The 23,717-nt window shown below is 35.4% G+C and overlaps 4 protein-coding genes and 1 long non-coding RNA gene across 10 annotated transcripts in view; 4 read left to right on the forward strand and 1 right to left on the reverse strand.

The window, feature by feature from the left end:
* LOC135128182 (HEAT repeat-containing protein 1-like) lies at nt 1-13,879 on the forward strand. Its single transcript, XM_064055075.1, is given in 9 exon segments — nt 1-59; nt 174-1,097; nt 1,099-1,553; nt 1,556-1,706; nt 1,708-2,141; nt 2,144-2,522; nt 11,581-11,649; nt 11,651-12,800; nt 12,831-13,879. Coding segments are annotated over 9 exon segments (4,581 nt in total). The 3' UTR covers nt 13,791-13,879.
* On the forward strand, nt 3,166-6,197 carry LOC135127804 (uncharacterized). Of its 3 annotated transcripts, none has more exons than XR_010280280.1 (3): nt 3,166-3,471; nt 3,755-4,187; nt 5,879-6,197. It is a non-coding gene; the product is annotated as an uncharacterized LOC135127804 (long non-coding RNA). The 3 variants fall into 3 exon arrangements; XR_010280281.1 differs by having other exon boundaries at nt 3,167-3,471; nt 3,755-4,180; XR_010280279.1 differs by having other exon boundaries at nt 3,173-3,471; nt 3,755-4,146.
* Nucleotides 7,325-8,844, forward strand: LOC135127803 (putative nuclease HARBI1). Its single transcript, XM_064054428.1, has 2 exons — nt 7,325-7,595; nt 7,661-8,844. Exons 1-2 carry the CDS (start codon nt 7,534-7,536, stop codon nt 8,727-8,729), a joined length of 1,131 nt encoding a protein of 376 aa, XP_063910498.1. The 5' UTR covers nt 7,325-7,533; the 3' UTR covers nt 8,730-8,844.
* LOC135128183 (isoleucine--tRNA ligase, cytoplasmic-like) lies at nt 13,870-16,270 on the reverse strand. The gene is made up of 5 exons (XM_064055077.1): nt 16,182-16,270; nt 16,010-16,107; nt 15,668-15,775; nt 14,588-15,599; nt 13,870-14,245 (listed from the first exon to the last, which is right to left on the reverse strand). Exons 1-5 carry the CDS (start codon nt 16,268-16,270, stop codon nt 13,870-13,872), a joined length of 1,683 nt encoding a protein of 560 aa, XP_063911147.1.
* Nucleotides 16,133-23,717, forward strand: part of LOC135127806 (uncharacterized) — a 25,720-nt gene continuing 18,135 nt past the window's right edge. For 3 of the 4 annotated variants that reach the window (XM_064054436.1, XM_064054437.1, XM_064054438.1), the window contains exon 1: nt 16,133-16,425. In XM_064054436.1, coding sequence (XP_063910506.1) covers nt 16,360-16,425 — 66 coding nt within the window. In that variant the 5' untranslated portion in view covers nt 16,133-16,359. Of the gene's footprint in view, nt 16,426-18,147; nt 18,238-23,717 lie in introns of those variants that run through there. The other variant, XM_064054439.1, reaches the window with a different exon arrangement.

Consider the following 23,717-nt stretch of genomic DNA (forward strand, 5'->3'; position numbering starts at 1 on the left):
ATGAGTTGCCAAATGCAGAGATCGTCGCTATACAATACCCCGACCACATCAAGAAATGGGTAACCGACATCATTACAATCATCGACAAATTCGCCCTTCTAGACAAACTCTACCACCCAAACCCGACCTCCCGACGACCTGTTACTTAACCAAAAACAACTACAACTCGTCAGAGACCGCGAAAAAGAAATGATCAAAAGCTCCTTCATCGACCGCCTGAACGACGACGACGTCACTGTAGTTGCCGAAACGTTGACCCTAATCAAGAACATTTCGGTCCTGAAAGCCGACGCTTTGAAGGGTGTTTTAACCAAGTTGATTTACATGTGTCAACAGGACTTGAAAACTTGGGGGTCGGTGTCAACCGAGGTGGTTTTAATGTTGTGTGCGAAAAGCGACCGAAACGACTGGGAGACTTTCGTTGCCCTTTTTCCGTATTTGTTGCCACAGAGTGAGGAGCAGCTGGAGGCGGCGCGAGGAATCACGCAGGTTTCGTTCGTTAGAAAGAATCCTCTGTTGAGGAAGATCAACGGGAAGTTGGAGGAGTGTGAGAAGTTCTGTAACAACGTTTTTGATAGCTTGAGGAATGATAGCATCGAGGTGGTTGATAGCTTTGTGGAGAGTTTGAAGCAAACACCAATGGAAGAGAGATCTGTTTTGAATAAGTACTTGGTCACGTTCATTTTGAGTTGTATTTTACCGAATAATAGCTCGATTGAGACGAATGTGCAGATCGTGGATATATTTGTCAAGTGTTTGGAGGGGTGTGAAATTAGGTATGAGAATGGTAAGGCTTTGTTTTATAAGCACGTAGCGGTGGCCCGTGCTGGTCGTTTCCATTTTGAAGCATTCCTTTTGTGTTTGAAGAATGTGATAGTGAAGACGAAGAAACCCGACGTTGATTTAGGTCGTGTCGATTTTCACGAAGATAACGCTTTTAGTAGGTACTTTATCTCTTTGGCTGACGCTGTCTTCAGAAGCTCTCCAAGCCACAAGAAATATTGTTTGTTTTTCGTCAACTATTTTTGCAAGAGTTTGAGGAGCAAACTTGAGTTTACTTTGAATCTAGTGAGTTGTGGTAGATGCGCAAGCGCAGAGGTTCCCTCAGAGTGTAGATTTGATAGTGAGGTTGTTGGAACCGAGCGCCAAAGATAGCAAAAGCTCTCTTCTAACCGATGGCGAAATTCTGCTTCCGGTTGTGCTAGCAACGTTGCTTCACGAATCTGAAGCCATCAAGACCAAGATGTTCAAAGTCGTGGAACTCCTAACACAATTGGAAAAACACGGCTACCAACACCTATTTCGCGAATTGTTGAACCAACGTGAAGAAATCATCACCGACAATTATCAACTACCCCTAATTTTGTACAATTATTTGTCGCTTTCGAGCGTCAAAAATGAGGAGGTTGTGGCCAACACCGAAATCGCGAAGACCCTTCTAGTCAAAGCCAGCTGCAAAAAGAACTACAATGTCTACCTGAAAGCCAAAATGCTAGAACTCCTATCACATATCAACACGGTTGAAATCTTCCAAGACGTTGCAGAAGAGTGTCTAAACTAGACGAAACCCAGTCTACTGTGGTTCTTAGAAACATAATGCGTTGCCAACCAGGTTTGGCTCCAGAGATTCGTTTGAACAGTAGCATCTGGAGGTTCATTGATTCTTGTGTCAAGAAAGATAGCTTGACTTTGACTATCAAGGGCAAGAATTTTATTACTGGAGCAAATCAGCAAAGACTTCTTCGCTTCGTTGATAGACGAAGTTCAACTTAAACTCTTAGATTTGGTTGTGGAAGTGCCTACGGTCACCAAAAACCCCGAAATTCTGCCAAGCGTGAGGCACCTCGTCAAAATCATCGATCTAGATTCTAAATTGATTCTTCCTCATTTTACCGCGTTGAGAGATGTTCAGTCTCCGAAGCTCGACCCTAACAACTTAAAGAGGCGCATTTCGGTAGTACCGACGACAGATATTTTGGACACTCTTGAATGGCGGAAGGGTTTGACGGCTTTGGAGTTCATTCGAAACAAGAAGAAGATTAGGAATATTGATGTGTTGTTGCCGGTGTTGTTCGAAGTTTTGAAGAAGTGTCTGGATTTTGACGAATAGGCAGCCGTTGAGTACCCCAAACAGCTGATTCTAACTCAATTCTCGATTTGGGTAACCGAATGGAAACTAAGAATCTACCTGAAACTATGTTCAACATGGAGTTGATAGTACAATGTATTAGGGCGTCGCAGAATCCGCAGACTCATTATTGTGCTCTTTTAGTGTTGGCGTTTTCGGCTGACCTCTTTCCGACTCAAGTTTTACACAACATGATGGCGATTTTTACCTTCATGGGGTCTTCGTTGTTGCGCCATGAAAATGCGTACAGTTTCCAGATTGTATCGAGGATTATAGACACTATTATACCGATTTTGGTTAAAGATGGAGATGTGGAAACTAGAGACCCTAGATATACTTTGGAAAAATTATGTTCTTCTGTCGAGTGGGAGTGGAAATTAATAGAATCTACGATGTAAACCAAGTAAAAAAAAAAGAAGAGCTAATCACATGTTATGCTATTTACTATGAAATTTATTTCTTATTTCATGCACTCTGTCCTGACTTCTCTATTGCCCCAAATAAAAAATTTTAAACATTTCTGTGAATATATAAAAACTTCAAAGTTCATTTTTGAAACAGTTGTATTTTGTGAAAAAAAATTAATAATAATTTTCTTATTTATCTACAAAATTTTATAGCGAGCTATTTTGACGAAACTGTAAAAACTACTGTATTTCAATTAGCGATTTTGGAAAAACAGTAGGAATTTTCGCAGAAACGAAGCCGAAAATGACTTCTGGATATCGAAATCTACAAGAAAATGTCTTCAACTACTTTTCAGATAAATATAATTGAAAAATGGTCGAACATGTCAAAAGTGCCAAAATCAGCCTTATCTCATCAAATACTAGCCCCGCCCACCCACCCTCTATTTTCTTGGAAGGTATGTCATTTGCCAAAATCAGCCTTATCTCATCAAATACTAGCCCCGCCCACCCACCCTCTATTTTCTTGAAGAGTATATCATTGGCCAAAATCAGTCGTGTCTTAGCAAGTACTTGCCACCCTTTTATCATTCTAACTACTAATCATGGTACAAGAAGACATGGTATAGGCATCCGGTGTACCAATTTAGAAATCGTCTGCGCATCTATTTGTGACGTGGGTTGGCATCAACGACCTTGTGAGCTTCGCTAGGGAAGGCTAGGGACTTTTAGCTTGAGCTGTCATAGCTCTGTCAAATACGTCAATTAGCTGCCGGCCAAGTGTGCCGGCTTACGAAAGATAATGAAATTAATAGTGATAAAAATGTAATTATTGAAAGTTGAACGGTCCAAAAATGTGGAACACACCCTGCGGTAACTGCTTAATTTTTGCGATTCGCTGTTATTTACGGGGAATACAAATTAGTCAACAGTAAGGTAAGTTTTTACCCACTCACGCACTTTAGTCTTTAATGAAGTTATACAAGAAGAACTACATTAAAATTTAGAAATCAAAGTATCCAGTTCTAATGTTTTCCCACAATTTGTTTTATTTTTTTTGTACACTTAACCTCTGATTTGTCCGCGATTATTGATTTGTTCAATTCCCTAATGCGGATATACGTTCGCGTTCTCACCAAACAGCGAATCACTTCATCTGGAAACTTGCTAGTGTTAATATTATTTTTTACTTCGTTTACGACGGTTGTTATGATTTTAGGCACTTTTTGAATGTCTGCCCCGTGGAAATTTACAAAAGTTGCTTCCATCACTTCCGCAACTTGCAGAAATTCTTTGGTAGGATGAAGCAAATTTCCTTTTGAAATAAAGTTAATCCAATCTAGGTTAGAAGTTGAGGTGGAAGGAGCGTCATTGTCTGGGCTAGAATTACCGAGATGTGGATATTTCGTCCTGAACCGATGTGCTACATATCCAGTTAAATACCGTAGTCCTTCATGATTGATGATTATTTCTGGTGTAATTATGCTGGAATCACCACCTTCACACAGGGATGGATCATCAACAAAATGAATTTCAATCCACTCACAATTGAGCTCTGTATCAATATCAAAACTTGAAGATGTATCTACAATTGAAGCAAACAATGGAGCAGTAAGACAAACTTCCTGTTGTTCTTCATGGTCTTGTAAGGGGTTGGTTAATTTATCATCTTCATCTTCCTCACAGTTTTTAGATTGAGCGAGAGCGCCTGAAGAATTTTTTCCTAAAATATACCACCTCAAACGATACATAAAGCTAATGGCATCAGGGTTGGTATTTACAGCACCCATACTTCGCATATTAGAAAAAAAATTTTCTAAAACATCTTGGTTCAAACGCCTAGTCATGATATATTCCAGGTTATAAGTAGTTACAAGGTAGTGATATAGACCTTCCAATGATTTATTGGTAATGATGATTCCTTTTTGGAATGGTAATAGAGCACGGTGTCTTACTACTCTCATTGCTGTCATTACTTCAGTCATTTTCTGGATTATCTTCATCTGATCATTCAAGTTAACTCCAAAGGCACTTACTCCTTTTGCTGAATATTTTGAAGATGTATTCAGCAAGTCAAACCAATTGTTCACCAACTCAATAAAATCAGAAAGTGTTTTAAAATTGCTGCACTGGATTAATTTGTTTTCACCACAGTAGTCAAGTAGTTTGGCTGTCGTATATGAAAATAATTTAGCAGCACTTTTAACTTTTTGACGTTGTGACCTTTTAACATCCAACAAGTCCTGGGTAACTTTATGGCCAATTCGCAAGTTGTTGTTTGTTCCGAGTTCAATAGCATCTTCAATGTATTTTTTGCCATAATTTTTGTTATTTAAGCAGAAGCCGCTGTCAATAAAGTGGTTTCGAAGCAGTTTCAGTAAGTGGGGAACGTCGGCAAATGCAAATACTAATTTGCTCTCATCATTTGGGTGTTGAAAAAATGATTTTGATATATTTATGTTTAGTTCCCTCCACAAGCCTAAATTCTGTGACCCCATATCACATACAATTGCAACAACTGTATAATCACACTCATACAAAGTTTTGATGATATGCAATAACAGCGTTCTTGTCATAGGGGTATCAAAATTATAATATATGGGTTGCTTCCAGGGGGAACATAAACCGCGTGCCATCACTACTTGTACTGCTCGGTGGGGTCCAAAAACTTGCTCTTTTTCTTTATGAAAACAATATTGTTTGTCTATGTACATCTCATCAAATGAAAGTACCGTCAATCTTGAAGTTTCATTCAAAATTTTGGCTTTCTTTTTCATTAATAATGAGACGTCTTTCAAAACTCCAGGATCGACACTAAACGTACTTGCCCACCTTCTTAAAGTGCTCAAATCAGGAAGTGGATATTGACACTTCTCTCGTAAGTATTTATAAGCTTTCGGGCTAATGCTCCTTAAAGAAATTGCCGATGCAATGTCTTCGGCTGACCACTGGATACGTTTTGTTTGTGTCACTAATTTTTTTATTTGACCAGGGGTAAAAATTGTTTTTAACGTCTCTACAATTTTTTGATCCTCATTTCTTGCCTTCAGTGCACCTTGGAGTGCTAGGTTTTCATCTTTTATAAGTTTTAGTTGGTTACTTAATTTTTCATATTTCCTTGACAGTGTTAGGAATTTCTTTTCCCAGATTTGCTTTTGACTTTTATATCTTACGCACTGACACTTACGACAAGCTTTAAGGTCGTTTGAGGAGTCTATTTTACTGCCACTATTGTCATTATTTGTCGATGCATCATATTTTAAAGATTGAATATCACTGTCATTTATATTTCTTGAGGCACTTAATGAAACGTTAAACAAATTCTTTTTGCAATGTTTTACAGGAAGCAACAGAGGCAATGGAACTGAAGTCATTACACATTTACCATTGTTACTTGAACCACTTTTATCTGGAGTTTTTTTACTTAAACTGTTATGGCTCAATACATTTGTAAAAGCCAATGGCGAGTGTCCCGTTTTATGTGGAGCCAAAGGACCCAGTAATGTAGGTATTGCTGTATTTAATATTTTTCTTCTGTTTTTTGGGCTATAGTTTAATACTCTTTGTAGTCCTAGTTTCGTTTCACATTTCTTTGTAAAATGTATTGAACACATTCGAGCTAGTGAAAAAGTAATAAAATGAAAAACAATGTTTATTAATTATTTATTTGTTTTTATTCTTACCATTCTTAACATTTATTGGGCTTCGACCACAGAATTCCACCCAAGCCTCTAAAATTATAGGTTCTTTGGGAAATCTGTAAAAAGTAAGATCTGGTTGCTTTTTTTTGCTATTCCCACAACCCAAAACAGCACAGTAAGTCATTTTTAAAAGAAAAAGATAAAATTTTGGTTACACTGGGTTACGCGCTAACGTAAACTGCAAGTAAATCCAGGGCGTACTTACTATTTAATGTAGGGGTGGAGTGGACCATAGACAAAGATACAGCTAAATCGTCTATGGAACAAGTCCTTTGATGAATCTCGACAAGTATTTTTTTACCCTGGCAGCGGCTCTAACTACTTTTATTAATGTATTAATCCTTTTTTTATTTATTTTGCGTATCTCATTTTTGACGAAACTATATTTTGTTTAATATATTGATATAACAATAACTTTTGTTTTGCAATTTTAGAAATTTATCTCTTTTACTTAATTGTCTAGATTTAGGATTGATACGGGGGAATTTGCAACGTGACAGGATAAAAAAATATAAAACTTCAATTTAAAGAATGTATTTTAAATTTCGCGCTAATTTCACCCCACTTGACGTCACACCCGATGCGTATGCCTATACCATGTCTCCTTCTACCATGCTACTAATTTTAGTTCTTTTCATTGTAAGATCACTCATTTCATTCTGATTGGATAAACTCAATCACTGAAAAGGAGACAGGGTGGATGGGCGGGGCTAATTGTATTCTTCTGTCTAGTGGGAGTGGAAACTATATATACTAAATAATAGAATCTGAGATAGAGATAAGACTAATTTTGGCAAATGACTTTCTTTCCAAGAAACTAGAGGGCAGGTGGGCGGCGTTAGTATTTGCTAAGATAAGACCACGGCTGTAGAATAGATGGGTTGAGTATCTTTCATTCATTCCCGTTCCGGTAGGTGGAATAATTTCTTTCCGTACTAGTTGGCCATGACGCGCGTTGTCAAATGGGTCCCTCTTACGGTACTTAGCGGCATTAATTTTTGCCACATCAAAAGGACACGATTATACCGACATAAATGACAACTTTGACATTTAATCAAAGCATTTAATAATAATCGGCTCTATTCTAATTCATATCGTTAAAATTAGCGATGTCGTTAACAGCATAGTTAACGACAAACTCAATAAACCGTATTCCATTTTATACAAAATGCTTTAAAACTAACGAACAAATCTTCAATTTTGAAGGAGAATACTTTAATATTAAGGCCGCCAAAAACAGTCGCTTTAATATCGTTAAAAGGTATTGCTTTAATGTTTGACATTTTGAAAAGTCAAAATGAATGGACTACAGCTTTTAAATGTATTATTTGTGGAAGAACTAGAGGAATTAGAACGAAGGTAAACAAAAATTCTTGAACTAAATTGACTAATATTCAAAATAAAAAATCAAATTTATTTTGCAGATGCAGATTGAATGTACATAGACGTAGTATTCGAGATAGCTATAATCCTTTCGATACTCCGGATTACCATTTTAAACAACTATTTAGATTTACCAAAGACATGATGATACAGATAATAAATGAAGTTATACCTTTTATGCAAAATCGCAGATATACGTCAGCTGTACCCAATGAACTAAAAATATTAACAACGATAAGTTTTTTTGCTAGTGGTTCATATCAAAGAGTGATTGGTCAAGATTTTACTTTTGGTATGAGTCAACCAATGATAAGTAGGTCAATTGCAGAAGTTACTGATGTATTTGTTAACCACTTATTACATGAACACATTAGATTTCCACAAAATAATGAAGAATTTGAGCGGATAAAAGTTAGTTTCTTTGAAAAATTTAATATGGGTGGTATTATTGGCACCATAGATGGAACGCATATTGCTATTAATGCCCCCTCAAGTCAAGATGAAGAACATCCTCCCGTTGTGTATTACAATAGGAAAGGATTTTACAGTATCAATACACAAGTTATTTGTGATTCTGACATGAAAATATTATCAGCAAATGCAAGATTCCCTGGTGCAACACATGATTCGGCAATATGGGGCTCATCTGTTATTAGAAGATATGTGTCTAGTAAATATCAACAAGGTGTACGAAATATGTGGCTTTTAGGTGATTCAGGATATCCTATTGAACCCTGGTTATTAACACCCATCGAAGGTGCTGTACCAGGTACCGCAGAATATCGGTACACACGCCATCATGCCCGGATAAGAAATACAGTGGAACGTTGTATTGGAATTTTGAAAATGAGATTTAGATGTTTAACTAAAGCCAGATGTATGCATTATCATCCAATTCGTGCAGGAAAAATCATCTATTCATGTATGATTCTTCACAATTTTGCCGTGAGATTTAATTTACAACAGGAAGAAGAAAATGACTACGATGAAGACGAAATCGATAATGATAATGCGCCTTTAATCGAACATCCTATTCGAGGCATAAATGTGTTAGCTGAGGGCAGAATGGTTCGAACACAAGTTGTTAGAAATTATTTTGGCAATATATAATTTATTTCAACTTATTTCAACAAATGTTTAAAAGTTCTTAATTTAACAATTATTAAACTTATTATTTAGTACTTTAGTCAATTCTTGGACACTTTTGGAGAGTGTCCCAATAGCCTTGACGAGTTCGGTGTTTGATTCCACCATTTTAATAACCACTCCATTATATTGACTTATGGATTTTTGTAAAGTAGTCATCCTGTGACTACTTTTTCGGATATTTTTTTTTATAATTGTTGTTTTCGGTTTTGTTCCATGTACATTTATAAGTTCCGTCTTCGTCATTCCTGGATCCTCAGTATCATCGTCAACAAGTATTAATTCCGCTTCCTCTATCTCATGTGGTAAATCTAAACTGTCGCATTGAGACAAATTTGACGGCGAAGTCGAGATGCCAGGTTCGGGAATATCTGCCCCCTCAACTGCCACTTTTTTTAATAATACGAGTAAACGCTGTTCGTAATCTAATAAACATTTATATTTTTTCTCGCCACCACCAGTGGCTCTAATTTCTTCTTTTATTAAGCGATCTTTCTTTTTGGTGTTATTTTTTAGCTCGGTGAAAACTTTTTTCCATTGAACCAACGACTTTGCTGGTCCCATTCCGGAGCTGTTGAGTTCCTTTACGAGCGTATTCCATTTTGCGATATGTGAACTTTCTCTTAAAGGGTGGGACCTATCTTGATAAACAGCCTCTGGATTTTTTTCCAAGAAATTTATCAAAAATTCAAACTGCTGTTTTGTAGTTCTCTGACCACGTTTACCCTTTTCGTTATTAACCAAGGCCACTGAAATAGGTCTATTTGTAAAAGAAATTTTTAATTTTTCTATTAAAAAACTTACTCGTGACAGCAAACAACCAAGTGACAAACTAACTGTTTGACCTAAAATTCATAGCAACGTGTGCGATCGTAGCCGACTCTCTTTAAAGATTTGAGTCGGCCATGGTGCAATTAAAGCACAGGGCGTTTGTCATGCGTTTGTTCACAATCACTTTTAACGACATCAGTTAAAGTTAACAAATTTAACGCATAGCTTAAAGAACATGTATTTTAGAATCAATCATAATCAAACCAATCTTTAATTTTGTTAAGGACACATAAAATTAACGATTTCTTTAATTTTAAAGCAACGGCATTTAGAATAGGGCCGAATTTTTATTATGTTAAACGTTCAATCTTTTGGAAGCGTCTTTGACCATTGTTTACACTAGCTACTATGCGACTTCTCTGAAACCCTTTTTGCAGAACCCTCATACAACGCCCCTGCCCTGATCGCGTTCCTACTCTTCAAATGTTATGAGAAATGTTTGTACAACATTTGAAGGTTAGGTAGGAACGTGATCAGGGGTGTTGTATGAGGTTTTTGTGGGGGCGGATTCGGCAAAATCGCGGTGGCTAATGTAATCAATTACCGAAAAGTTCTTAACCAGTACATTGTCAACTTGTTTTTCGAAGGAATCTGTGTTTATCTGGTCATCGCACATGCTTGTTTAATGATTGTTTACATGAAACAATAGTGCTAGAAATATCGAACAAACCTGCGGTTGCCGAGGTTTGTTATGTATAAATGTACGTTCCTCTCTGAGTTGGCGATCTCGTTAAACCAATTTAAACAGTAATTTCTATCATAATACATCAACTAGAAGTAGAATGACAGTTTTGGCAGCCTGTCAGTTGTCAATTTGCCATTGCAGTAGTGGAAAATTTCATTCATAAAGATGTTAGTGTGTAATCGTAAATCACAGATGGCGAAACGATCTAAAGCGCGCCAAAGCCGCCTAGGACCACCATATTCTATTCCACCAAATTTCCCTTAGTGTACCAACCTTATATTCTACAGCCGTGGATAAGACTGATTTTGGCAAATGAGATACCCTCTTAGAAAATAGAGGGTGGGTAGGAGGGGCTAGTATTTAATCAGATAGGACTGATTTTGTCAATTTTCTCACTTTCTTGTAGATTTCGATATCCAGAAGTCATTTTCTGTTTCCTTTCTTTGAAAATTCCTACCGTTTTTCCAAAATTGTTGACTGAAATATAGCAGTTTTTACAGTTTTGTGAAAATAGTTCAGTATAAAAATTTTGTACGTAAATAAAAAATCACTTTTGGTTTTTATATTAGTATGCCGTTTGCCAAAATCAGACTTATCGTAGCAAGTACTAAGCCCGCCCGCCCACCCTCTGTTTTCTTGGAAGGTATCTCATTTGCCAAAATTAGTTTTATCTTAGCAAATACTAGCCCCACCCACCCACCCTCTATTTTCTGGAAGGTATGTTATTTGCCAAAACCAGTCTTATCGTAGCAAGTACTAGCCCCGCCCACCCGCCCTGTCTCCTTTTTAGTGATTGATTTTATCCGATCTGAATGAAATGAATGATCTTATATTGAACGGAAATAAATTTAGTCGTTAGAATTAGAAGAGGGGGGTGGGTGGAGCTAGTACTTGCTAAGATAAGACTGATTTTGGCAGATAACTTTCTTTCCAAGAAAATATAGGGCGGGTGGGCGGGCCTAATATTTGATAAGGTAAAACTGATTTTGGCAAATTATATACCTTGTAAGAAAATACAGGGTGAGTGGGCGGGGCTAGTACTTGCTAAGATAAGACTGATTTTGGCAGATCACTTTCTTTCCAGTTTTTCCAGAATCGCTATTTAAAATATAGCAGTTTTACAGTTTCGTCAAAATAGTTGAGTATAAAAATTTTGTACGTAATTTAAAAATTGAAATTATTATTCATTTTTGTAAATTATTATTCATTTTTGTTTCATAAAATGCATTTATTTTAAGAATGTACTTTTGTTTTTTTTTCCAAAGTATATCTAGGGTCTCTAGTGGAAACTATATCTAGGGTACTACGAGTCTTCGTGGATGTTCTATTAGATGTACCGGAGCACCGAAGGATGTCGATATACGAACAAATTGACGAAAATCGGAGTCAGTGAACATCTGTATGTCTTTCTGCTTCTGATTTTTGAGTCTCACGTCAATCACACCAGACAGAAGAATAAAGACGACCACATGAAACGACTAGAAATAGCCGCTAGTGTTTGTCGTGAGTTTTCTCCAAAAGTGGTCATCCAGAATTACATCCATTTGTTGAAAAATTTGAAGGAGTTGCCTGACGAAGTAGAAACAGATAACACCACTTCTGGGTTCGGTATTTTGTACAAAACCCTCAAACAGTTCCGCCACTTCAAATATACTTTGATTGTGTTTACGTCAAAGTTGTTGGCTTCTAAGGAGTTTGTTCTACAAGTTGCGGCTCTAACTAACGAGGAGTTGCTAGACCTGGAGCCTCTATACAAAGATACAATCATAAACGTACTAACTTATATCCATAGAGTGTCAAAAATCGCTGAAAAAAACGCAACTATTACGCATGCAAATTACTGGAAGGTTATTCTTCACCTCAGCTACGATATTCTTGATAGTATGAACGCGATTTTAACACCGCAGATGTTCGTCTTAGTCGTTAAAGGCTTGATGGTTCATAATTTCGCCACGGTACGAAGACGCAGCATGGAGCTCTTGAATTCCAAAGTTCAACACCCTCCAACTTTCTTCAGTGAGTGCGCTTCTGAAGAAATCTATGTGTTGGTACCACCCTTGCTCTCCATCATCAGAAACGTCGAAGAAATACCAATGGACAACGAAGAAGAGTTGAATGTTCAAACTGCTCTTCTCTCACTCAAATTTCTGGTGAAGTTATTGGTGACAGAACATACCGAAAAACTGACCGAAATTCTGGACTATCTGACCGACTTGATCAAAAGAGGCAAAGTCCAAAATAACGTTTTAGCTTCAGTTTTGTTGTGCATAGCTGAACTTTGTGCAAACTTGTGTGCACATGCCATTCCAAGTCTTCCGAACTTCATGCCGGCGTTGTTGAAGATTCTAAAGCAGCAGAAAAATAAAGAGTCCAGTCTTCTGCTTTTAAGTTCAGTTACGGCAGTCCAGAAGGTATTAGAAACGTTGCCGCTTTTCTTCAGTGCGTATTTAGAGAAGTTGCTTTACGAACTAGCCGTGCTAGCTACCAAATGGGGTGATGAAGAAAAAACACAACCAGTGGTGAATAAACTGTCCACTTTGCGCTAACAAATCGGTACTTCTATACCCCCAAGAGTTCTAATACCAGCGCTGAGCCAAAGCTACAACCACCTCATCACCAAGAACTCCTTCACCGCCATCACCTTCCTCATGGAAGCACTAGGAGAAAATCTGAACCACCTCAGTGGTTCCGAAATCAACGTAAACCCACCCGAACTCACCACCTTTTTTCTAAACGCTTTACAATTCCGGACCGACCATGACACTTCCTTCGAGCAAGCCAACGAAGTCGAAGCCCAAATAATCACAGCGCTGAGCAAACTGGTGCTCAAGTTGTCGGAAAGCACATTCAAGCCTCTATACTACAAACTCTTTGACTGGGTTGCTAGACACGACCAGAAGACTGAAAGACTGATTACGTTTTACGCTTTATCCAGCAGCATTGCCGAGTCTTTGAAGAACCTCTTCGTCCTTTTCGTCGGTCATTTCCTGAACAACGCCGCTCGGATTTTGGACGCTTGTAACACCGTCAAAAACGAAACGTCGTATTTCGGTGAAGAAAACAAGAACGTTTTGTTGTTGGAGAACGTCTTGAAGACTCTTCATGCGGTGTTTTTGTACGACAACCACAAGTTCGTGAATAAGGATAGGTTTCAGGTTTTGATGCAACCTTTGGTTGATCAGTTGAAGAATAGTTTGGGCGGGGTTGAATGTCTTGAAAGGAGGAACGAGAAGGTGGTTACGCTAGCGATTGTGCAGCAGCTGAATTATCAGATTTTGCTCAAAATGAAGCACAATTCGCCGAGTATTAGGTTGATTTCGTTGCATTGTTTGAAGGAGATGGTGAAGAAGTTGGGCGTGGATTATTTGCGTTTGTTGCCGGAGACTATTTCGGTTTTGGCGGAGCTGCTAGAGGATGAGGAGGAAAATGTGGAGAAGGCGTGCAGGAAGGCTGTGCAAGAAATGGAGAAGATTTTAGGGGAACCAATAGAAAAATATTTTAAAATGTAGTTAGATGCATTTTTTATTTAAATATAAATTGTTACACATCATGGGTTTTTAAAAATAGTAAATTATATATAAATTATTATTAAATTTGACTGGTTTTTGGCATCTTGGTCCACTCATAAACAATACTCTTATAATCCAACTCACTGAAAAACGTTCTGTTACCTTCCGGATTTTCCAAAATGATAGTACCTTCAGTGTTTCTTTCAACGAAATTACGAACTTCACAAAAAGGTGCGACCGTTTCTTTGGGCAAAACTACGTTCTTGTTACAAGGTACGACAAAAATTGTGCGTCCTGACAAACTCAGTAATTCGCTGTCACCAATCTCTTTCCCATCGCTGTTAACCAACCTGAAGTTGTCCACTCCAAATAAACGAAACACTTCGGAATACAGATTTTTCACTGTAGTGGGAATTTTGGCAAGTTCTAACAGAACTAAACCTCTTGAACTATTTCTAGAACAATATCTAGCTTGAAGATTAACCAATTCAACATTAGCCCATTTCGTCACAGGAAACACTATATCTCGAAAGTGAGTTAAAACTAAATGAAGCTTACAATGTTTTCATAATTGTGTATCTTCAGTTATAACGTTATCAAAACGTTCTTTCTCATTTAGTGATCTGAAAGGTGCCCTTACACTAGTTTCAAGGAATTTACTATAGGACTTTACTACTCTGTTAATATCACCAGAAGCTGCATAAAACACTGATATTTGATCAGTAGGGACTAAATTTACCCTTTTACGCAATTTCAAAATACGATTTACCACCTCCCTAGCAGTTCCTTCATCTTACATCACCGAATCTGGGGCAACATTCATCACAATAACTACGTCGTTGTCACTATTAACTTCATAGTGACCCGAATTGGTCTCCAACTTCCAGAGTAATTTAACTTCAGAAATTTCAATACGTTGTCCTTTTACCACAATATAGCCAACTTTAATCATCTCGTCGATTTCAACACGTGTTAAAGCTCTAATTCCAGTCACCAAAGTTCTAAGTTCGTCTTTAAACCGCAGTCCCAAAATTTTAAAGTCGGGTTCTACTTGTAAAGTGAGTCCATATTTCTTCCTGCCACTGATCAGAGTGACAATGCGCACGTTTAGCTCAGTACGAATATATTCCTCCAGTAGGTGAAGATCACCAAGATATTGAGGGTCTTGGTGGATGATTACCACCTCAGATAATGGATATTTAAGAGCAAGGTTTTTCCGATCACGAATCACTCGTCCCAATTCTATGATGCTTCTCATTCTAGATACAGCACGTTCTGTGTCTATATCTATCAAGGTTGTATTTGATTGTGGTTGTGTTACATAGTGAACACTGTCAACGGATTGTGCCAGAAACGTCCTCAAGTGTTGGTAAATGGTTTCCGACACGAATGGTACCAGCGGTGCCATCATCACAACCATAGTTAAAAATACGTCAAAAAGAGTCCACAAAGCTGCTTTTTGGTCTCCCAGATCCGTGTTATTTCTGAACCGTTTTCTATTTAACCTCACGTACCAGTTAGTGAAATTATCAAAGAATCTGGTTACGCTAGAAACCACATTAAGCCGGTAATGACTCATCTCATTATGAAAATACTCCACGAGCGACTGTGTTAAAGAAATAACCCATCGATCCATTAAATTGGTAACAACTTCTCCTTCAGTGTAACAAAATGGCCGCTTGTGTTCTTCCACAAAACCCTCAATATTCAATAAAAGAAAACGCAAAGCGCTGTACCACGGTAACACCACATCTTTAAGAACACCACGAACTCCTTCTTCTTTGAATTTTAAATTTTTCCCACAAACCGCTGGAGAATTAATTAAATACAATCGCAACGCATCAGCGCCATACTTAGAAACTACGTCCAAAGGACACGGGAATTTTTTTTGCTCTTGGACATCTTCTGGCCATCACTGGCTAAAATCAACCCATTAACAACCACGTTCTTGTTTGGTGCTTTCCCAAAAGGCGCGGTCGATAGAACTAGAAGAGTGTAGAAAATTGTTTCCAAGGATCATTCGTTTACAAATTATGTAATATGCAATATATCGTGAAAACCTTGAAATTAAAAAAAAAAATCAAATGTCTATATTATTGGGATGTGATTCTCTCTGGTTGACACAAGATCAACTTTATTTAACTTCGTCCAGCTAAAACTAGCTCTAGCTATCCTATAAAAAAACATCTTTTTCCGTCCAAACTCCGCTCAACAAACACCCGTCCCTGATCCCCATTTTTTCCCAGAAAAGCCCGATAACCCTCGTACGCAAACATCCCGGAATACAATCGCCCATTCAGGGAAAAAATGGGGGCCTCTGTCACAATCGCCAGGTACTACACCTAATCCTGACAGTACCCATCGCAACTTCGTCGTGCGCCAACACATTACCGCTCCGATCCGCCGACCACACGTTCCATTCGACGTTCTAAAACCGTGCGCAAAATGGCGGGCGACGGCGTCGCGACGGCAGGCGTCATGGGGCACGTTATTGAACAGCTGTTTCCAAAATGGTGTGTGTTTTAGTCGCGTGGAGTGTGTGTGATGAGTGCGTGCGGAAAAAACGACAATGAGGAGAACACAGCAGAGTCAATTGCAGATTGATCACAGCGATGAAGACTGCACTTCTTCTCCGGTAAGGGTTGCGGGGTGACTCGGATTCGCGCTTGTCATGGCAGGATTTTCAAGGTTTCGCCTTTTTATTTGCATAGAATATGAGGGGAATGCGAATAATGTGATGGGTTTGGCGGAGTCGAGGCAAGTGTCAGGATTTTGAAGGATGGAGGATTTGGGGAGTTATTTATGTATTGCGGTTATGATAAGGCGGCGAATATCGGGCAAAATATGCAAAAGGGGTATCATTGTTATGTGTCATGTTCAAGACTACTGTGTCAATGTCATTTTTAATTGCTTATTATAGTCGTGCCATTATCTAAGTACGTTTGCGGTATGCATGCATTTATGTTTTGATCGGTGAATGTAGTTTAATTGTTTATTTTTAAACAAGTTGTTGCTTGTGTTTGTTGTATTTAATACGTTACGGTTCTACCTTGGACTCAATTGTAGAAACGTACTTTTTTATTTTAGTTTATCGTTAAATACTAAACTATTATATTCGACTTATTCAAAAACAAAAAAATCCAATTAATACATAAATTTATAGAAACAGTTTATCAAACTCCAATTAACAATTCTGACGTTATCAGTTTGAATTTTGCCCCAACCCTGTTAATTTGGGTTCATAAATTTTACTTCATAAATAAGAATTTGCCATCCTTTTCGAATAAGGGATTCGGGACTGTAAATATTTTGCGTTAGTCACACTGCATAAATTTACATATTTACGGGATTTAGGGCTAATCAAGTCCATTATCAGGATGAAGCGCAGAATACACAGACAACTTGGATGAACAAGTAGTTAAAATTATTCTGCGTCACGGACGCAGTATTTATTCTTCAAAATAGCTTAAGAGAAAATTTGTCTTACATTATATTTAAAACAAGCAAAATAAATTAACGAAACGTAAAATAGTAAAAATAACAACAAGAAGTTTCATGATTAGAACTGTCACTATTATACTGATAAATGTTTATTGCAAAAGTTTAACGAACTGAAATCGGCCTGATTAAATTTAACCCGTGGTGACAAAAATTTGTAGGCATGTTTCTGATTATCTTTGAGAAATTACGCATTTATTGACTCAAAAAAGTGTTATTATGTTTCGATTGTCCTCTTCAGACTAAAGAGTAAAAAGTAACACCTCCCTTACAAAAATGTGCCACTCCGCCCCTGTTCGACTCAAACTGGTTTGGCCGTTTTATACGAGCTGATCCGGCGATTTAGGGTATCCGAGTAACCTTTGAGTCAACACTTTGGAATTTAAGAATTGATATAGTTATTATTACTTGACTTTTATTGATGTAAGTGAATCAGAAAATGAATAACATTAACAAGCTTTCCCTTTTTGAAAATGAAAGGAATTTATTTACAATATATTTACTTGCAGGACATTCTAAATAGAACGGATATACTAAGAGTCCCGGAAAGATAAAAACCTGCATTTTTTTAAATTTATAACTTTCTTATCTATGTATGTAGGTACATTATTATTTTGTTTTACATTTTTAGTTTTCAGTTTACAAATAGGATGTGTGTGTGTTACTTATTATGTATTATTTTTATCAATTATTGGTATAGATATTTGCATGAAAAAACTAAATGTAGACACAACATGGTCAGCTGCAAATATAAATCGCAGCGATGTTTTCTGATAAGGACCACCGAGTGATTCATTCGCATTTCTCGTAGACGTGATAACAAGGATGTACAAGGTTTTGTATTTTTATTTGTACAGAGTGCGCGGAAAACGTGAATAATGTGACGGGTTTGGAGAACTGATTTTAAAGTCTTGTTTAAGTGCAGAATTGTTACTAAAAAATACGCCAGGTAACCGGTTTAAAATTTCATTGCAGCTTGATCAATCAAATTTTTTTATGGTGCTTCATACTCTTAATAAATAAAATAAAAATTGAAAGGGGAAAGATTTATTAAGAGTAAAAAATATGTAGTACTAAAATCGCATCAAGATGTGTGGAATGTCAAGCTAGGTACGAATTGTCTTGGACTCTGTAACACTAACACAGGTCAAATGTCATTGATAACTGACCATTTTAACTTTAACAAGAATATCAAAAATGGAACGTGATTGAAAAAATCACTTTAATTGAACAATAATGTGACGTGAAATATGTCCAGGTGTTTTATGTAAAGCTCCGGAAACATATAATTCAGGAATAGATTTAGTCAGAACTAAGACGAACGAATTCTGTAAATGCCAATTCCTTTGGTTTAGATATTTTTTTGGCGCTACAATTTAATTGAGAAACAACATTGCACATTTTCTTCCAAAAATTGATAGATGGCGTCGTCTCAAACTTGTGTTAAAATAATAATCTCCGAAACTACTCGATCGATTGTTGTCAAATTTTGTATGTATATTATAAAAGTCATGTACCTACATGGTAAAACGGTAACCAAAATTTGTCTGATCATCCCCGCCAATAAGGGAAGGACGGCAAAGTTGACAATACTACGTAAGTGTTGTTTAAATTTTATAAAATAACGTACTCGGCAACCAGATTTTTGTAAAAAAAACTAAATTGTATAACAATATTTTACAATTTACCTTTGAAATTATGCAAACGTCTTAAATTATCGGAAGCGTGGTAAATAGTTAATTAAAATTTATCCGTTCATGCCCTCCCCTCAGGAATTGTTGATGTTATTTTACAATTTTGTCAAATAAACATTACTTAAATGGCAAAAAGTAACATAGTCCTGAAAATTGAATATCAATTTTTCGATTTCTCAATTTTTCGAATTTTGGATGACGGCTTTTCGATTTGCCGATTTTTCATCTTTCGGTTTCTCAATTTTTCGCTGTTTCAGTTTTGATATTTTTTAATTTCTCGATTTTCCGATTTTTCAACTTTTCGAATTCTCAATTTTTTTTTGTTTGATGATTTTTCTGCTATTTCATTTTACGATTTTTAAATTTTTGCCATTTCTAAATTTACGATTTCTCGATTCTCAATTTCTGGATTAATCTATTTTTTGATTATTTCACTTTTCAATTTTTGGATTTTTCGACTTTTCATTTTTTTATTTTCCCGTTTCTTGATTTCTCGACTTTTCAATATTTCGGTTCCTCAACTTCTCGATTTTTGGATTTCTCAGTTTTTCAATTTCTCAATTTTTCTGTTTCAATTTTTTGATTTTTCAATTTTGCGTTTCTTAATTTTTCTTCGACTTTTCAACTTCTCCGTTTATCGATTTTTCGGTTTTTGAGCTTTACGATTTTTCGATTTTTTACTTTTTTAGCTTTTAAATTTTAGATTTTTTCAATTTTCATTTTTTCGGTATTTTGATTCGATTTCTCGATCTTCCGATTTTTCGACTTCCCGATTTTTGTAATCGTTTTCTTAATTTTCCGATATTTCAGTTTTATGATTTTTTAATTTTTGCCGTTTCTAAATTTTCGCTTTTTCGATTTTCAGTTTCTAGATAAATCAATTTTTTGACTTTGGACTTTTCAATTTCTGAATTTTTCGGCTTTTCGATTTTTTATTTTTCCATTTCCCGAATTTTCGACATTTTTTAATATTTCGGTTGCTCAGCTCTTCATGATTTTTCGTTTTTTCAGTTTTTCAATTCATCAATTTTCAATATTTGAGGTTTTAGATTTTTGATTTTTTAATTTTTTTAATTTTCCACTTTTCTACTTTTCAATTTCTAAATTTTTCTGTTTCAATTTTTGGATTTTTCAATTTTGCGACACTTGAGTTTTCAGTTTATCACATTATTGATTTTTCAGTTTTTTTTTTAATTAATTAATTTATTTATTTATTTAACAGAGAAATTACAGAGTAGAGGAAAAAAAAATCCTATGGGTACTCTATACAAATTAAACTAAATTTTAAAGTTAACTATTGAAGGTAACAGAGTTGATTCCCTTTTTGAAGATGCTTGTAGTGGGTGCGGCGATTTATTGATTTTTCAGTTTTTAATCTTTTCGATTTTTCAATTTTTCGGTTTTTTGATGTTCCGATTTTTCGATCTGTCGATTTTTCGACTTCTCGATTTTTATAAAAAAAAAAAAAAATAAAAATTATATAATTTTCGATGACGACTTTTCGATTTCCCGATTTTTCATCTTTCGTTTTCTCAATTTTTCGCTCTTCCAGCTTTGGGATTTTTTGATTTTTGCATTCCTCCATTTTCCGATTTTTCAAATTTTCGATTTCTCGATTTTTTTTGTTCGATTCAGTTTTACAATTTTTCAATTTTTGTCGTATCTAAATTTTCGATTTTTGGATTCTCAATTTCTCGATTAATGGATTTTTTGATTTTTTTACTTTCCCATTTCTCGATTTCTCGACTTTTCAGTATTTCGGTTTCTTAGGTTTTTGGTTTCTCAACTTCTCGATTTTTCGGTTTTTCAATTCTTCAATTTTTGCTTTTTCAAGTTTCTATTTTTCGACTTTCCGATTTCTTAATTTTTCTGTTTCAATTGTGGGATTTTTCATTCTGCGATTCTTAATTTTCCTTCGATTTTTCAGTTTTTGGATTTATTGATTTTTCAGTTTTCAGTCTTTCAACTTTTCGATGTTTTACTTTTTCGACTTTTAAATATTAGATTTTTCAATTTTTCGGTTTTTTGATATTTCGATTTCTCGATCTTTCGGTTTTTAGATTTTTCGACTTCTCGATCTTTGTAAAAAAAAAATTGTATAATAAGTTTTCGATTTCTCAATTTTTCAAATTTTCGATGACGATTTTTCGATTTCCCGATTTTTCACCTTTCGATTTCTCAATTTTTCGCTGTTTCAGTTTTAGGATTTTTTAATTTTTCGATTCTTCGATTCCTGGATTTTCCGATTTTTCAAATTTTCGATTTCTTGATTTTTTTTGTTTAACGATTTCTTAATTTTCTGAAATTTCAGTTTACGATTTTTTATTTTTTGTCGTTTCTAATTTTCCGATTTTTCCATTCTCAATTTCTCGATTTGTCGATTTTTTGACTTTCTTATTTCTCTATTTCTTGACTTTTCAATATTTCGGTTTCTTAGCTTTCCGGTTTCCCAACTTCTCGATTTTTCAATTTTTCAGTTTTTCAATTCTTCAATTTTCGTTTTTTTTTAGGTTTTTGATTTTAAAATTTTTCGATTTTTTAAATTTTCTCTTTTTCGACTTTTCGATTTCTTAAATTTTTCTGTTTCAATTTCGGGATTTCTCAATTCTGCGATTCTTAATTTTTCTTAGATTTATTTATTGATTTTTCAGTTTTTCAATTTATCGATTTTTTAGTTTTTCAACTTTTCGATTTTTTATTTTTTCGACTTTTAAATTTTAGATTTTTCAGTTTTTCTTCTCGATTTTTGTAAAAAAAAATTAAAATTGTACAATCATTTTTCGATTTCTCAATTTTTCAAATTTTTGATGACGATTTTTCGATTTCCCGATTTTTCATCTTTCGATTTCTTAATTTTTCGCTGTTTCAGTTTTAGGATTTTTCAATTTTTCGATTCTTCAATTCTTGGATTTTCTGTTCATTTTTTTTTGTTTAACGATTTCTTAATTTTTTGATATTTCAGTTTTACGATTTTTAATTTTTTGTGGCTTCTAAATTTTCGACTTTTCGATTCTCAATTTCTCGATTAATCGATTTTTTGATTTTCCCATTTCTCGATTTCTCGACTTTTTACTATTTCGGTTTCTTAACTCTTTTCGGTTTCTCAACTGCTCGATTTTTCGATTCTTCAGTTTTTCAATTGTTCAATTTTCGTTTTTTTTTGGTTTTTGATTTTAAAATTTTTCGATTTTTTTAATTTCCTATTTTTCGACTGTTCGATTTACAATTGTTCCATTTCTCGATTTTCTGCTTTTTCAACTTCTGGATTGTAAATTTCGATTTTCCAATTTTTCGATTGTTCAATTTCCCGATTTTTCAGTTTTTTGATATTTCGATTTTTTTAAATTTAAAATTTTTCAATTTTTAATTGATCGATTTTTCAGTTTTGGGGTCTTTCAATTTATGACCATAAATGTCAAATTGAACAAGGAATGCGTTGGCGCTGCCAGCATAATCTTTCGATTTTTTAAATTTACAATCTCTCAATTTTTCGATGTTTAAGTTTTGGAATTTTTCAATATATCGATTTTTCGATTTCTCAGTTTTTCAATACATATTTCTGTTTTTCAGTTTTTCGAATTTTTAAATATTAGATTTTTTTGCGTTGTTCCATTTCCCGATTTTTCAAGTTTTTAATTTTTTGATTTTCGATTTGTCGATTTTTTTGACCATAAATGGCAAACTGAACAAGGAATGTGTCAGCGCTGCTAACGTAATTTCTTTAGCATTAAATTTCAAAGGTGGCTTTTTTTCAATCACATGGTATTTATTCCGTTGTTAAACCATTATGCAATTTTCAGGTTTTAAAAAATCCATTTAAATTTTTTTCAGTATGTGTTATTGCTAACTGCATCAAAAATAAAAAATGGCCCAAAGTCATTTAGGCAGAACTTCCCTCGCATCTGAAATCAAACATTATATATAGTGAACCAAGAGCTATAAGGTTAAATGGCCATCATAAAAGTAGTTGACCGCAAATAAATACCCCCATTGTGTGGTTCGCACTAAGCTTACCGGTTGGCAATAAATCATCTTCTAAACATTTCTTGTTCATATTTAACAGGGCCGGCTTTCAAAGCGAGTGGTTATTTCGGAACCCTCAGCGGCTGCAGGTAGTAAAGAAATAGTGGAGTGGTGGATTTTCATATTTAGTGAAAGCCGCCCCTGAACGAAACCACAAGAGCCGGTCGAGCTGCAGTGGACACGTTATTTACGACCCTAAAACCTTTTCTATTGTAAACAACTTAACTTCGACACAATGGGATGATTTTATGATGGCCATATAACCTTATAACTCTTGGTTCACTATATATATATCGACGAGGATGGTATTTAAAACAACGGGTACAAGTGTGCTAAAGCGCGGAAAAACCCATACATTTGTTAAAAATCAAGGCGGATTCATAAACCACAAGTACAGGAGTGTGTTATTTCCCATTTCCTATTCTTCTAAATCATATTATCAATTTCTAAAATGTTAAATTATAGCACGAACGATATAAATTGTGATACATATTCATTATAGTAGTTATATAGCGATAGTTCTCAAAAATGAACCAGAACCCGCACTATATAACAATTTAGTGTGTGAATCAGCTATAAGAAGTGTCCAATGTAAAATATTCGTTCAAATCAATACAAAATTCCGGTGTCACGTCTTCAAGTTAATGTTTTAGTAGAACATTGTGTAATTATGATATAACACTTCAGACAGTTAGGGTTTCTAATTCATTTG

This window comes from Zophobas morio, unplaced genomic scaffold (genome assembly GCF_036711695.1).
Source record: "Zophobas morio isolate AGI-343-1 ecotype UQ-CSIRO unplaced genomic scaffold, CSIRO_AGI_Zmor_V1 ptg000012l, whole genome shotgun sequence".
Classification (NCBI taxonomy): Eukaryota; Metazoa; Arthropoda; class Insecta; order Coleoptera; family Tenebrionidae; genus Zophobas; species Zophobas morio.